Source organism: Rana temporaria, chromosome 3, assembly GCF_905171775.1.
Source record: "Rana temporaria chromosome 3, aRanTem1.1, whole genome shotgun sequence".
NCBI classification, from domain to species: domain Eukaryota; kingdom Metazoa; phylum Chordata; class Amphibia; order Anura; family Ranidae; genus Rana; species Rana temporaria.
The window spans coordinates 365,745,077-365,757,648 of NC_053491.1; the positions used below are offsets into that span (position 1 = coordinate 365,745,077).

A 12,572-nucleotide genomic window follows, 5' to 3' on the forward strand; every position below is an offset into this window, starting at 1 on the left:
TTTTTCCCGTTTAAGTTACACCGCCGCAAAATCTCTACCTAAGTGCCCGATCCACAAAGCACTTACCTAGAAATTACTGCGCATGCTCCCGACGTTATTTTCCCGACGTGCTTTGCACGGTTTTACGTTGCACCGGGTTTTGAGAATCGTGACGGGCGTAAAAAAAAAAAAAGAGTTGCGGCGGAAAAAAAAAAATAAAAAAAAAAAAATGACAGCGACGCGGGATAGAAGGGTCTACTTTTACATGGTGTACTAAGTTTACACCTTGTAAAAGCAGCCCTAATTTTGTGACGGCAAACTAATACTTACGGAGAAAAAAGTTGTTTATATATACCATTCGCTCGTCTATTGATGTATCCTAACAAAACGGATCCCTACAGAGAGGGTTGTGCTAGTCACACAAGCCCCTCATGCATCCGTGAAGGGCCATCCAGTCAGGCAATACCAACAAAGAAACATCATCTAATTAAAAATATTAGACGAGCGAATGGTATATATAAACAACTTTTTTCAAAAGCCGTTCTTGTGGAACTATATTGAATTTACATTTGGAGCTCTATTGTATTTTATTTTCGCATGGAATACCCACTGTTTTCTCTGTGTGGACATACTCCTTCTCTTCCCTTCTTTTCTATTTCCCTACCAGATATGTCTGTATTAATTATTCTCCTGGATTTGCTTCAAGCCAAATAGAATTATGTTAAACATTAGGACTTATTAATGGATACTTTCCATACATTGGCATAGGATGCATTTCTTCTTTTTGTCCACTAGATGGCAAGCCGATGGCGAACTGGTGTTTATCCATGTCTGCGTGTGTTTTTTAATGTGCCCGCCCACTGTTACACGTGAGGCCCCGAGTTGGGGCTTGTTTTTTGTGGGATGTTGCTTTGTAGTGACATGGGGCTCTATGTGCGTCCCTGTTTTCTGGTGTTGGGCCTGTGTTGACCATCATTTACGGGGCGATGTATCCCGATACACTATCGAGGTCCGGGGCTTGTTTATGCGCCTCCTGATTGACAGGGCGCGCACCGATGACGTCACACGTCAGGCGCTGACGCGGCAACGCTGGCTATTTAAGCCAGACGCAGCTGCAGGAACAGTGTGTTACACCGTGTACACCCTGGGACACAGACGTGAGTGACGCATCTTGCCTGATGGTAAGTTAATAGTGCCCATCTCCTTCCAGCCTTTCTTATTTGTTTGCTCTGGCTATAATGGGGTTTACCTCTACTACATCCATAATGCTTTGCCATCCACAGGCCTACACATGGATCTCAACACTGTTGCTTACAGACAGCGCTGCTAATTAAGGCTTCCCTAGTCTGGGTCTAGTTGTTTTTGCTATCCTGCCACTGTCTGCTGTCCCAGTAAGCTCAAGACCATTCAAAATAGGTAAATTCAGGCCCCTATTTTTGGACATTCTTCTTATGATTGGATGGGAATGGTTGTTAACAATTGGTCACTGAATTTTCTTTTATTTTGTTTTTGTTTTTCTATGATTGTAGTTCGCCTGAGCTATATAAATTGGTTGGTGTGCTTAATTTTCAAACCCACGGACCAGTGCTTTGACCTTTATTGGCCACTTGAAGGTGACTATTGTGGTGGAATATTATGATCGTTATCTCTCATTAGTATCCCATGAGCTGACCTATCTGGTCTTTCCCCCCTCTTTTCTAACTTAATATGTCTGAATTCTTATTCTCTTCCTTTGTCTATTTCTCTCCTTTTTTTTTTTTTTTCTCCTTTTTCTTGTCCTCACCTGGCTATATGTCTCCACGCATTGATAATAGTGGATATCATGCGACTATGGGCTCACTCAATGTATGTATATATATATATACTTTTTTCAACTAGATCCCTGGCTTTTTTAAATCTATTATGCAAGCTCGTCGCTGACTTTGCTTCTTTCTACTTTTACCATATATGCCTCATGGATGTATCCGTTGAAGGACCATTTGTCATGTAAATATACACCAAGACACTCATTTATTTTAATTGATCTTCTTATATGTTATGTTATTAATTTTCCATACTGTATCATTACAGATAAATTTCTGTTTCACTGCTAAACATGCTTTCCTCGTCTTCGTCCTGAAGAAGCCCCACGGTGGAACGTGCGTTGGCGACTTCTGAGGAACATACAGTGGTCAATTTTTTGTAAAAATTATATTGTATTATTGTTTGTGTATTTATATGCTATTAAATATATTTTTTTAAACATACTTCCCTGGCCTGAAAGTCTGACCATCAATGTCCACTTGCTAGATATTGCTTCCTTTCTAATATTACTACAGATGTGGCCCATGTGAGTGCTATCCGTACGTTTCTACTTTCTCTTCCCCTTTTTTTACTTGCTTTTCTCTCCCCCTTTTTTCATTCGTAATTTTTCCCCTTCCCTTCTTCTTTTCCTCCCTCTTCTTCTTGAAATTATTATACATATCAGGTGGTAGACACCTATTGTCTTTTTTCGCACTCTTGGGGTGTGCTAAGTCCTCTGGATCAGAGGCAATCACCCCTCGTTAATAACATTACAAATTTTTGGTTGTTTTATTTGGTTATTTTTATTGTAATATATTTGTTTCTTTCTACATATCTCCTTCATATATAAGTGGTATTGCAGGGTGACATTGATGGCTGACTTTACAGGCAATAATTGGGAGGGCTTTATGCTAGATATTAAAAAAACGTGTTCTGCCAATACTAACTCGGAGGTTGACTTTGAGATAATGTATCATAAACTGCTCCAGACCTTTGAGAGAAAGTCCAGTCTTTTCTGGCATATAAGATATTTTGAACAATATATCACTGAAAATATGAACCCTAAAGGCCTACGAGTACAGGTTTTCCCCAATATCTGGTCTATCGATGCAGATTTCAAGACCAGATGGGAACAAAACCTATTAGGCTGTTCTAGAAAAATGATGGAACTTATGGTGGAATATTATATGAAAGAATTAAAAGTAGTAGACTGTGAAATTAAGAGAATCTACGATGAAAATGTAATCACTCTCAACAAGGAAGGGTTCTCAGCATATGATACACGACTGAAAAAGAATATTCAGGGCTTCACTAGGGACCTGTTGGTCAAGAAAGAGGAGAAACTAGCACGGGACAAAATGGCATTTGCTGGTCTTTATGCTTACTCATGGCCAGTTACCAATGGCCCTAAGATAGGACGTAAGAATCCTGGGCAGTTCAGGGAGGGGAGAAGGGGAACTAATAATAAAGACAAAACTGACTCTGATTCCTCTACTAATTCTTATGTTTCTCAGCATTCCAGGACCGGGGAAAAGGGACAACGACATGGACGCAATACCAGAAAGAGGACTCAACAAGGTGGTGGGTACTTAAATGGTGCACAAACCAAAAAACGAATTACAGACAATGACGACACACAAATTACAAACACCCCTTTGGCAGGACCCATATCCAACCAACCACCTTCTATATCCCAATTGACGTCTATGTTTCCTACCTCCTCACTGGGTGTCTCACCTGAGCTCTCTGCTTGTTCCTCTTCTCTGGCCCCTAGAACAGACCCAACTTTACGCCAAAGCATTCTGGAATCAGCCCAAACATTGGCAAGATCACATAACACCAATTTATCAGGTGCAGTGCCTAAGGACACTACCAAAAAATTACAGATCGACCACTACTTTGGACCTAAAACCAAGAATTCTCAAAATGTTGTGAATAATATTTCTGACTCTAACCTATACAAACCACCCTATTTGACTCTCTCTAGACCACCGATAGTGACTAATGATACACTCAAACTTGAAATAATCAATTTATCTAAGCACGCCTTAGACCAACCGGAGGAAGAACTCCTCAGTTTAGGTCTTAATTTCTGCCCAAATCAGGTGACAAACAAGTTCAACCTCATTAAGGATCTGTACTTGTTTGCCAGGAAACTAACGTTGAAATTCATGTATGACAGGGAAAGGAAAGAAAAACAAGCGGAAGTTGTAAACCAGGAGATTTGGAAAAATTTCTCAGTTGCCGACTTTCGCGCTCTTAAAACTCTCATTTCGTTACTTGACGAAAATGATGGCTCCCCAGAACAGGAAACTGTACCTGAATCTTATGAGATGAGAGGAGAGAGGGTACAACTCTCTGTGTATAAACAAGACTTAGAAACACTGGAGAAAGCAGTAAAAAAGAAATCTTTAAACTTCCCCTCACTCCATACCAACTCTAATATCTGGGCCTTTCTCATCCAGACAATAAAGGAGGTAGAATCACTCTCCCTTGTGAAACATACAAACCCAAAGTTTTTAGCTGTGCATAACCAAGCATTAGATACACTGAGTAAAAACTCAGACGTAATTATCAAACCATCCGATAAGGGCGGAAACATAGTGCTGATGAATGACCTACAGTACAGAAATATGTGCTGGGACATTCTAAAAAACCGCACTTGGTACTTGCCAATTAACAAAGAGATAATTACCAAGTTTAATCAGCAATTTGATGATCTATTACAGCTAGCACTATTCGATGGATCTATTACCAGAGCCATCTTTGATGGTATTCAGGTTCCACACCCGAGAATTCCCACTTTTTATGCCCTACCAAAAACGCACAAGAATCTAACACATCCATCGGGCCGCCCTATAATATCAGGAGTTGGCTCCAAAACTGAAAGAGCGAGTGTGTTTATCGATCAATATCTCAGACCTCACGTGACATCATTGCCCTCTTATATCCAAGACACGCCTGATTTACTTAGAACTATTGATGGACTCGCAGTACCTACCGGTTGCTTGCTAGTCTCAATAGATGTGGAAGCCCTTTATTCATCAATACCGCATACAAAGGGTCTTCAAATTATCTCTACTTTCCTTGCTGAAAAAGGACCCAAAATGGATAAACTTAATTGCTTCGTATTGAAATCTCTTTCTCATATCCTCACGAAAAATGTGTTTTCTTTTGATGGGTCCCACCTCCTCCAGGTACAGGGAGTCGCTATGGGCACCTCGTGTGCCCCTAGTTACGCGAACCTGTACCTGGGGGGGTGGGAGCGAAAACTTTTTTCGTCTGATTCTAACGTTTATCTTTTGTCGTTTATATTAAGTTGGTTTCGCTACATCGATGATGTGCTGATGTTCTGGACGGGTACAGTAGAGGACTTACATGCATTTATGAGATTTCTGAATTGCAATGAATTCAATTTAAATTTTACTATGAATCATAGTGATTCAGCTATTGCCTTTTTGGACATTTTGATTTATGTCGACGAGGCCAATAGCATACAAACATCTTTGTACCGAAAACCCACTGCGGGTAATACCCTCCTACACGCAGCAAGTGCCCATCCGGCCCCATTATTACAGAGCATACCATACAGCCAATACCTCCGACTACGTCGCAACTGTTCAGATGATAGGAGATTCAAAAGTGAATCAGACAAGCTATACACCAGACTAACCATGAGAGGGTATAGTAGATCCTGCTCGAAAAAAGCATACAATCGGGCTGCAGGACGAGAAAGAGCAAGCACTTTGCTTAAAAGCAATGCTAACAAGAAAAACTCTGAAAATGCTGTGATGCGATTCATCACAACATTCTCGGACCAACATATTCAAATCCGTCAGCTTATTCAAAAACACTGGCATTTAATTACCGCATATGCAACCCTGTCTAAGTATGTGGCTAAAAATCCCAGTATCACATTCAGACGCTCCACATCAGTCAGAGATCGTCTAGTAAAGAGTAATTACTGCAAACCCACAATGGGTTTGTCAGAAACACCAGGCCTTTTTAGATGTGGGCACTGCAATTTTTGTCATTTATTAAAAGAAGGTCAGACCATCCATCTCCCCAATGGGGAAATACATAAATTGCATAAACATATTACGTGCAAAAGGCAATGGGTCATATACATTATTTTATGCACATGTGGCTGTTTCTATGTGGGTAAAACCATCCGCCCCTTATGGAAACTGGTCAAAGACCACATGTATTACATCACCAATGGTCTGCTTAATAAGACCATGGGGTACCATGTCGCCTTTGCACACAAATATGTAATTCCCTCAATAGAGTTTGCGGTTCTTGATTGCGTTACCGAGGACCCTAGAGGTGGGAATTTCGATCAGAGGGTCTTACAGTGTGAAACTCAATGGATCTATCGCCTTAAGGCAAATTGTTGTCCAGGGCTTAATGACTCACTGAGCTTCAAATCATTTCTCAATGTATGATAGGTCACTTATCTTGCCATCTGGTAGTTCATTGGCCCATGCCAAGGTTGACGCAAAGAAACCCTGCATTCACAAAATATCTTTGACAACCTCCCCTACTTATTTTAACTAGGAGAGATAAAGCTTATATCCGTTGTAGATTGGTGCTAGGTTTAGCACCAATGTAAACAACGACTGGAAGGATTATAGATAAAAATATTATTGTTTTCGTCTGTGTGATAGTTTTTTATTTCTCAATCAATAAAATGTATATTGTCAAATTAACACAATGGAATGGGATTACCATACCAACATAGGAAGTATTGTGTAACCATGTGGTTCTGTACACATATATACATTTTTTGTACTAATATTTTTAATTAGATGATGTTTCTTTGTTGGTATTGCCTGACTGGATGGCCCTTCACGGATGCATGAGGGGCTTGTGTGACTAGCACAACCCTCTCTGTAGGGATCTGTTTTGTTAGGATACATCAATAGACGAGCGAATGGTATATATAAACAACTTTTTTCAAAAGCCGTTCTTGTGGAACTATATTGAATTTACATTTGGAGCTCTATTGTATTTTATTTTCGCATGGAATACCCACTGTTTTCTCTGTGTGGACATACTCCTTCTCTTCCCTTCTTTTCCCCTACCAGATATGTCTGTATTAATTGTTTTCCTGGATTTGCTTCAAGCCAAATAGAATTATGTTAAACATTAGGACTTATTAATGGATACTTTCCATACATTGGCATAGGATGCATTTCTTCTTTTTGGCGTGTTCGCATAGAACACGTGCAGAGCCCGCCAGGAAGTCGGCACCCGCGCTGCGCTAATCACAGCCAGGGAGACATTTCCCGATGCTCGGCTGCCTGGCTGTGATTAGCGCAGTGCGGGTGCCGACTTCCTGGCGGGCTCTGCACGTGTTCTATGCGAATACGCCGGAGCTCATCCTTACTCACTATAGACAACTCCAATTTTTTTCCCCACTTTTTTCATTAAGTACAAGAAGCAGCAAAACACAAACACTGGGCCAGATTCACAAAAGTGATACGACGGCGTATCTACTGATACGCCATTGTATCTCTGTTTCTAACTATGCGACTGATTCATAGAATCAGTTACGCATAGCTAGTCCTAAGATCCGACAGGTGTAATGGACTTACACTGTCGGATCTTAGGATGCAGTACCGCGACCGCCGCTGGGGGAATTTCTCGTCGTAATCCAGCGTCGGGTATGCAAATTAGCACTTACGGAGATCCATAAAGCTTTTTCCCTTTGTTAAGTCGCCGTAAGTGTTAGTTTGCCGTCGCAAAGATAGGGTACCTTTTACAAAGTGTAAAGTTAGTACACCATGTAAAAGTGTACTCATCTTTCCCGCGTCGCTGTCAAATTTTTTTTTTATTTTTTTTTTCCCGCCGCATCTCTTTTTTACCCGTCGCGATTCACAAAACTCGGCGCAACGTAACTTTGCGCAAAGCACGTCGGGAAAATAGCGTCGGGAGCATGCGCAGTACGTCCGGCGCGGGAGCGCGCCTAATTTAAATGGGACTCGCCCCATTCGATTGGGCCCGCCTTGCGCCGGACGGATTTAAGTTACACCGCTGCAAATTTCCAGGTAAGTGCTTTGTGGATCAGGCACTAACTTGTGTAATTTGCGGCGGTGTAACTTAAATCAGAAAAGTTACGTTGCGCTCGCTGGCTGTGAATCTGGCCCACTGTGTAGCACCTCTAAGCAGAAAGAACTTTTACTGCACTTACCTTGGTTGGTTTTAATGACAAGTGGAGGATGGAATTTTAATTGCTATGAATGGATATTGTGATGTTCTTGGGTGAAAGGAGAACATCCCAATAGTGTGGCTCAGAGCAAGGAACACAGTGGAGTTCTCAGTGGAGCAGGTACAGGTATGTATTGCTTTCAAGGGTTGTTTAGGCATAGCCTAGTACTTTACACTTTAAGACCAGTGGGCCAGATTCACAGCCAGCGGGCGCAACGTAACGTTTCTGATTTAAGTTACACCGCCGCAAATTACACAAGTTAGTGCCCGATCCACAAAGCACTTACCTGGAAATTTGCAGCGGTGTAACTTAAATCCGTCCGGCGCAAGGCGGGCCCAATCGAATGGGGCGAGTCCCATTTAAATTAGGCGCGCTCCCGCGCCGGACGTACTGCGCATGCTCCGGACGCTATTTTCCCGACGTGCTTTACGCGAAGTTACGTTGCGCCGAGTTTTGTGAATCGCGACGGGTTAAAAAGAGATGCGGCGGGAAAAAAAAAAATTTTCAAAAAAATTTGACAGCGACGCGGGAAAGACGGGTACACTTTTACATGGTGTACTAACTTTACACTTTGTAAAAGGCACCCTATCTTTGCGACGGCAAACTAACACTTACGGCGACTTAACAAAGGGAAAAAGCTTTGTGGATCTCCGCAAGTGCTAATTTTCATACCCGACGCTGGATTACGACGAGAAATGCCCCCAGCGGCGCCCGCGGTACTGCATCCTAAGAGCCGACAGTGTAAGTCCATTACACCTGTCGGATCTTAGGACTAGCTATGCGTAACTGATTCTATGAATCAGCCGCATAGTTAGAAACAGAGATACGACGGCGTATCAGTAGATACGCCGTCATATCTCTTTTGTGAATCTGGCCCAGTGATCTTTATTCAATGTGCTTCCAAACTAGCTTGTTAGCCTTTGTTTAAGATGATGTGTCTTATGTCTAACCCACTTACCTGTACAGAAGGCTGAATCAGCACTGTAGAAACTTCACTCAAATTCTCTTCCAAGAATTCCAAGCTGTTTTCTATCTCCATAGTGTCTCCAGCTTGATGGTCCTAAATTAAGAAAGAGACTTTATTTTTTAAATGAAGTCTAATATAGATGAGAAGCCTTGTGGCTACAGACAGTGATAGACAAGGAACAGATACCCTCAATTGACCAGTCTAATGCCACGTACACACGATCGGACATTCCGACAACAAAACCGTGGATTTTTTTCCGACGGATGTTGGCTCAAACTTGTCTTGCATACACACGGTCGCACAAATGTTGTCAGAAATTCAGATCGCCAAGAACGCAGTCACGTACAATGCGTATGACGGAACTATAAAGGTGAAGTTCTATACCAAGTGCGCCACCCTTTGGGCTCCTTCTGCTAATCTCGCGTTCGTAGAAGTTTGGTGAGAGACGATTTGTGCTTTTCAGCCTCAAGCTTTTCAGTCCGTGATGTGTTTGCAGCATGACAAATGTGTTATCTCCATTAGGAACGCTAGTTTTACCAGATCGAGCGCTTCCGTCTCGTACTTGATTCAGAGCATGTGTGGAATTTTGTGCGTCGGAATTGTCTACACACGCTCGGAATTTACGAGAATGGATTTTGTTGTCGGAAACTTGAGATCCAGCAAATGTCCGAGGGAGCCTACACACGGTCCCATCGAACATTTGTTGTCGGAAATTCCGAGTGTGTGTACGCGGCATTAGAAGACAGACAGATAATGTTGTATTGTTTGCCTTTTGAATAAGGTCAGCACTGACTTGAGTTCCCTGTGAAGATGAACCTGCAGAAACCACCACCACCAGCATAAGGAAAGAGCAAAATATATTCACGCAAGGTGCTTACCCTCACTGGTATGTTTTCCATGTTGGTATTTTCTGACACTTCAGCTTCTATTTCCATTTTTGTCAAATCTGTTCAAGATCACCAAGTTAAATAAAAGAGACGTTCGATAAGAGTTGGTTTACTTATTGAATGAAAATAAAAGCTGCTGGACTAGTGTATCTAAGTAAGTTAGTCACAGCACTCTCTGAGGACCGCTAATTAACTGTAATCCCATCCTAAAATGTTACATACAGGGCTGACCTTTGGGGTATGCAACCAGTGCAGCCCCAAATGGTACATAGATTAATAAGGGGTGCACAATTGACCAAGGAAATAACGATGGTTATTTACAAAAGGAAAATCCACTTTGCACTGCAAGTGCACCTGAAAGTGCACTTGGAAGTGCAGTCGCTATAGATCTGAGGGGGACATGCAAAAAAAATAAAAACAGCGTTTTTGCTTGCACATGATTGGATGATAAAATCAGCAGATCTTCCCCTCATTTCAGAGCTTCCCCTCAGATCTACAGTGATTTGCCTTTCGTAAATTACCCCCAATATGTTGAAGAATAAGTACTCTCTGTCTGCAGAGAGAGGAGCCTTTCTAGCTGTTTGCCTTCCTGGAGGAACTGTATATATTATACTTTACATTATTAAAAGGAAAACAAATAAATAAAATATTGAGTAAGGGCCCTTTCACACGGGGCGGATCAGTAATGATCCGCCTCCGTATGCTCAGCGGGGATCGCTCCGTTGATCCCCGCTGAGCCGGCAGATGACAGGGCGGTCCCTGCACACTGTGCAGCGACCGCCCTGTCTTTTCTCGGCTCTCCTCTATGGGGGGGATCGGATCAACACGGACCGTATGTCCGTGTTGATCCGATCCGCAGACGGAAGGAAAAATAGGGTTTTCTTCCTTCTGCAGAATCGGATCATTGCGGAAGCGGACGAGATCTGGTGTCAGCGGATGTTCATGCGCTGACACCCGAAATCTCATAGGGACCAATGTATGTCCCTTTTTCATCCGCAAACAGATGGATGAAAAAGCGGACATACGGTCCGCAGGTGTGAAAGGGGCCTAAGGATTTAGAATACCCATTGTACCTTAGGGATTGTGGGATGTGAATCATTGCCTTGTACCTTGGTCTGGTTGTAACAGGGCAGTGAATCATAGTAACCCATAACCAAATCTACATGCCCCAAGGTACTTTAATATGCTTTGCATTTTACAATAGGGGCAGAAAAAATTTGCACACATGGCCGCAAAAAAGAATCACACACATTGCCCCTGGATAACCTATTTGCATACATTATCTAGAAAATATGAACAGATGGAAATTTTACCAATGCTGAAAAGCAGTGATTCGCAGAAACAAAGCTGCAGGGCCTTTTCCTTGATACCTTGGACATTAAAGCATAGCTCCACCCAAAAGGGGAAGCGCCACTTATCTGCCTCCCCCTCTGCTGCCACATTTGGCACCTTTTTGGGGGAGCGGGTACTTGGTTTTGACAGGTACCTGCTCCCACTTCCGGCTGAGTTTGCTGCTGTAAACTTAGCCAGAAGTTCGGCCCCCCTCCTTCTTTGCCCGCATCCAGCCTATTCAAAAAGCGCAGGGCTATTTGCACATGCCCAGTAGAAAACTGGCTGTGAATCTGCAATGCTTCACTGAAGATTTTCCCTTGGACAAGATGGAGGTGGAGGTGCCAGCACTGGTTTTGCACAGAGCATTCCTGATTCTCCTCTTGTTGGGTTCCCCTCTGGCGCTCTGGGCTCTTGCTATGGGGGTACTCGTGGATACTCGCTTACAAGAGTTCAGCTCAGCCCCACCCCCTGCTCCCTCCTCATTGGCTCCTGCTGCTGTGTCTCAGCCAATGAAAAGAGTGAGAGAGTGCACAGGTAAGTATGAGGGAGGGTCTGGGGGCAAAGCTGCTTGTAGAAGTTTTTTCTTACCTTCAGGCATAGTTTACACACCCAGCAGAGTGGTGGGCTTGGTTTAGTACACATGTGTTGAACACAAGGCCGTGGGCCAAATCTGGCCCTCCAGGCCATTTCATGTGGCCCTCGCACCTCTCCTGCAGCTCCACCCCAGCTTCTTACTGGAAGCAGCACAAGATAAGGGGGTGCACTGTGATGGAAAGAGGGGGAGGACTCTTGACTTCTGATGGTGGAGGGCTATTGACATCTGATATAAGGGGTGGGGTGCTCTGGACATCTGCTTATAATTATTATAAAATAATAAAATTCTGTGCCAGCTGAAAAGGAGGGTTGCACATCGCGGATATCATCCACATGAAGCTTTTTGCTCACACAGAACACCATGGCAGAACCATGTTCTATCTGAGCAATCTCCAATAGTTTCTTGTGGATGATACCAGTAACCCTCCTTTTCAGACTTCAACGATCTGCTAAAGGAGTGTGGGTGGTCTTCATACCTGTCTGCACCTGCCTTTCACAGCTTAAATGGTAACTCCACTTTTAGGAGAAAAGAAAATAGCAAATAAAAATAATAATATAGTGTATACAATTGTGACCCAAGTCATATTGTAATTGAATGTTATTAACAAGTACCTTTCCTATTTGCAGCCACTGTAGATTTGTGTAAAATGCAATGCAATGTGGTTACTTGGAGGTGTTCTGTACACAGAATGTGTACAGAATTCCCCCCAGAAACATAATTTTCTGCTTGTGTGATTGGCTCACTGATTTTCCCAGAAGTCTACACTAAGATACAAGACAGATTTTTGGCATCCCCTGCAACAAAAATGTTTTTGGTGAG

General features: G+C 42.7%; 1 protein-coding gene across 1 annotated transcript in view; it reads right to left on the minus strand.

Moving 5' to 3' along the window:
- The window catches only part of LOC120932750 (serine protease FAM111A-like), an 83,448-nt gene that overhangs the window by 59,180 nt on the left and 11,696 nt on the right, over nt 1–12,572 (minus strand). The window contains 2 exon segments of the mRNA XM_040345410.1: nt 8,931–9,032; nt 9,818–9,885. Coding sequence (XP_040201344.1) covers nt 8,931–9,032; nt 9,818–9,885 — 170 coding nt within the window.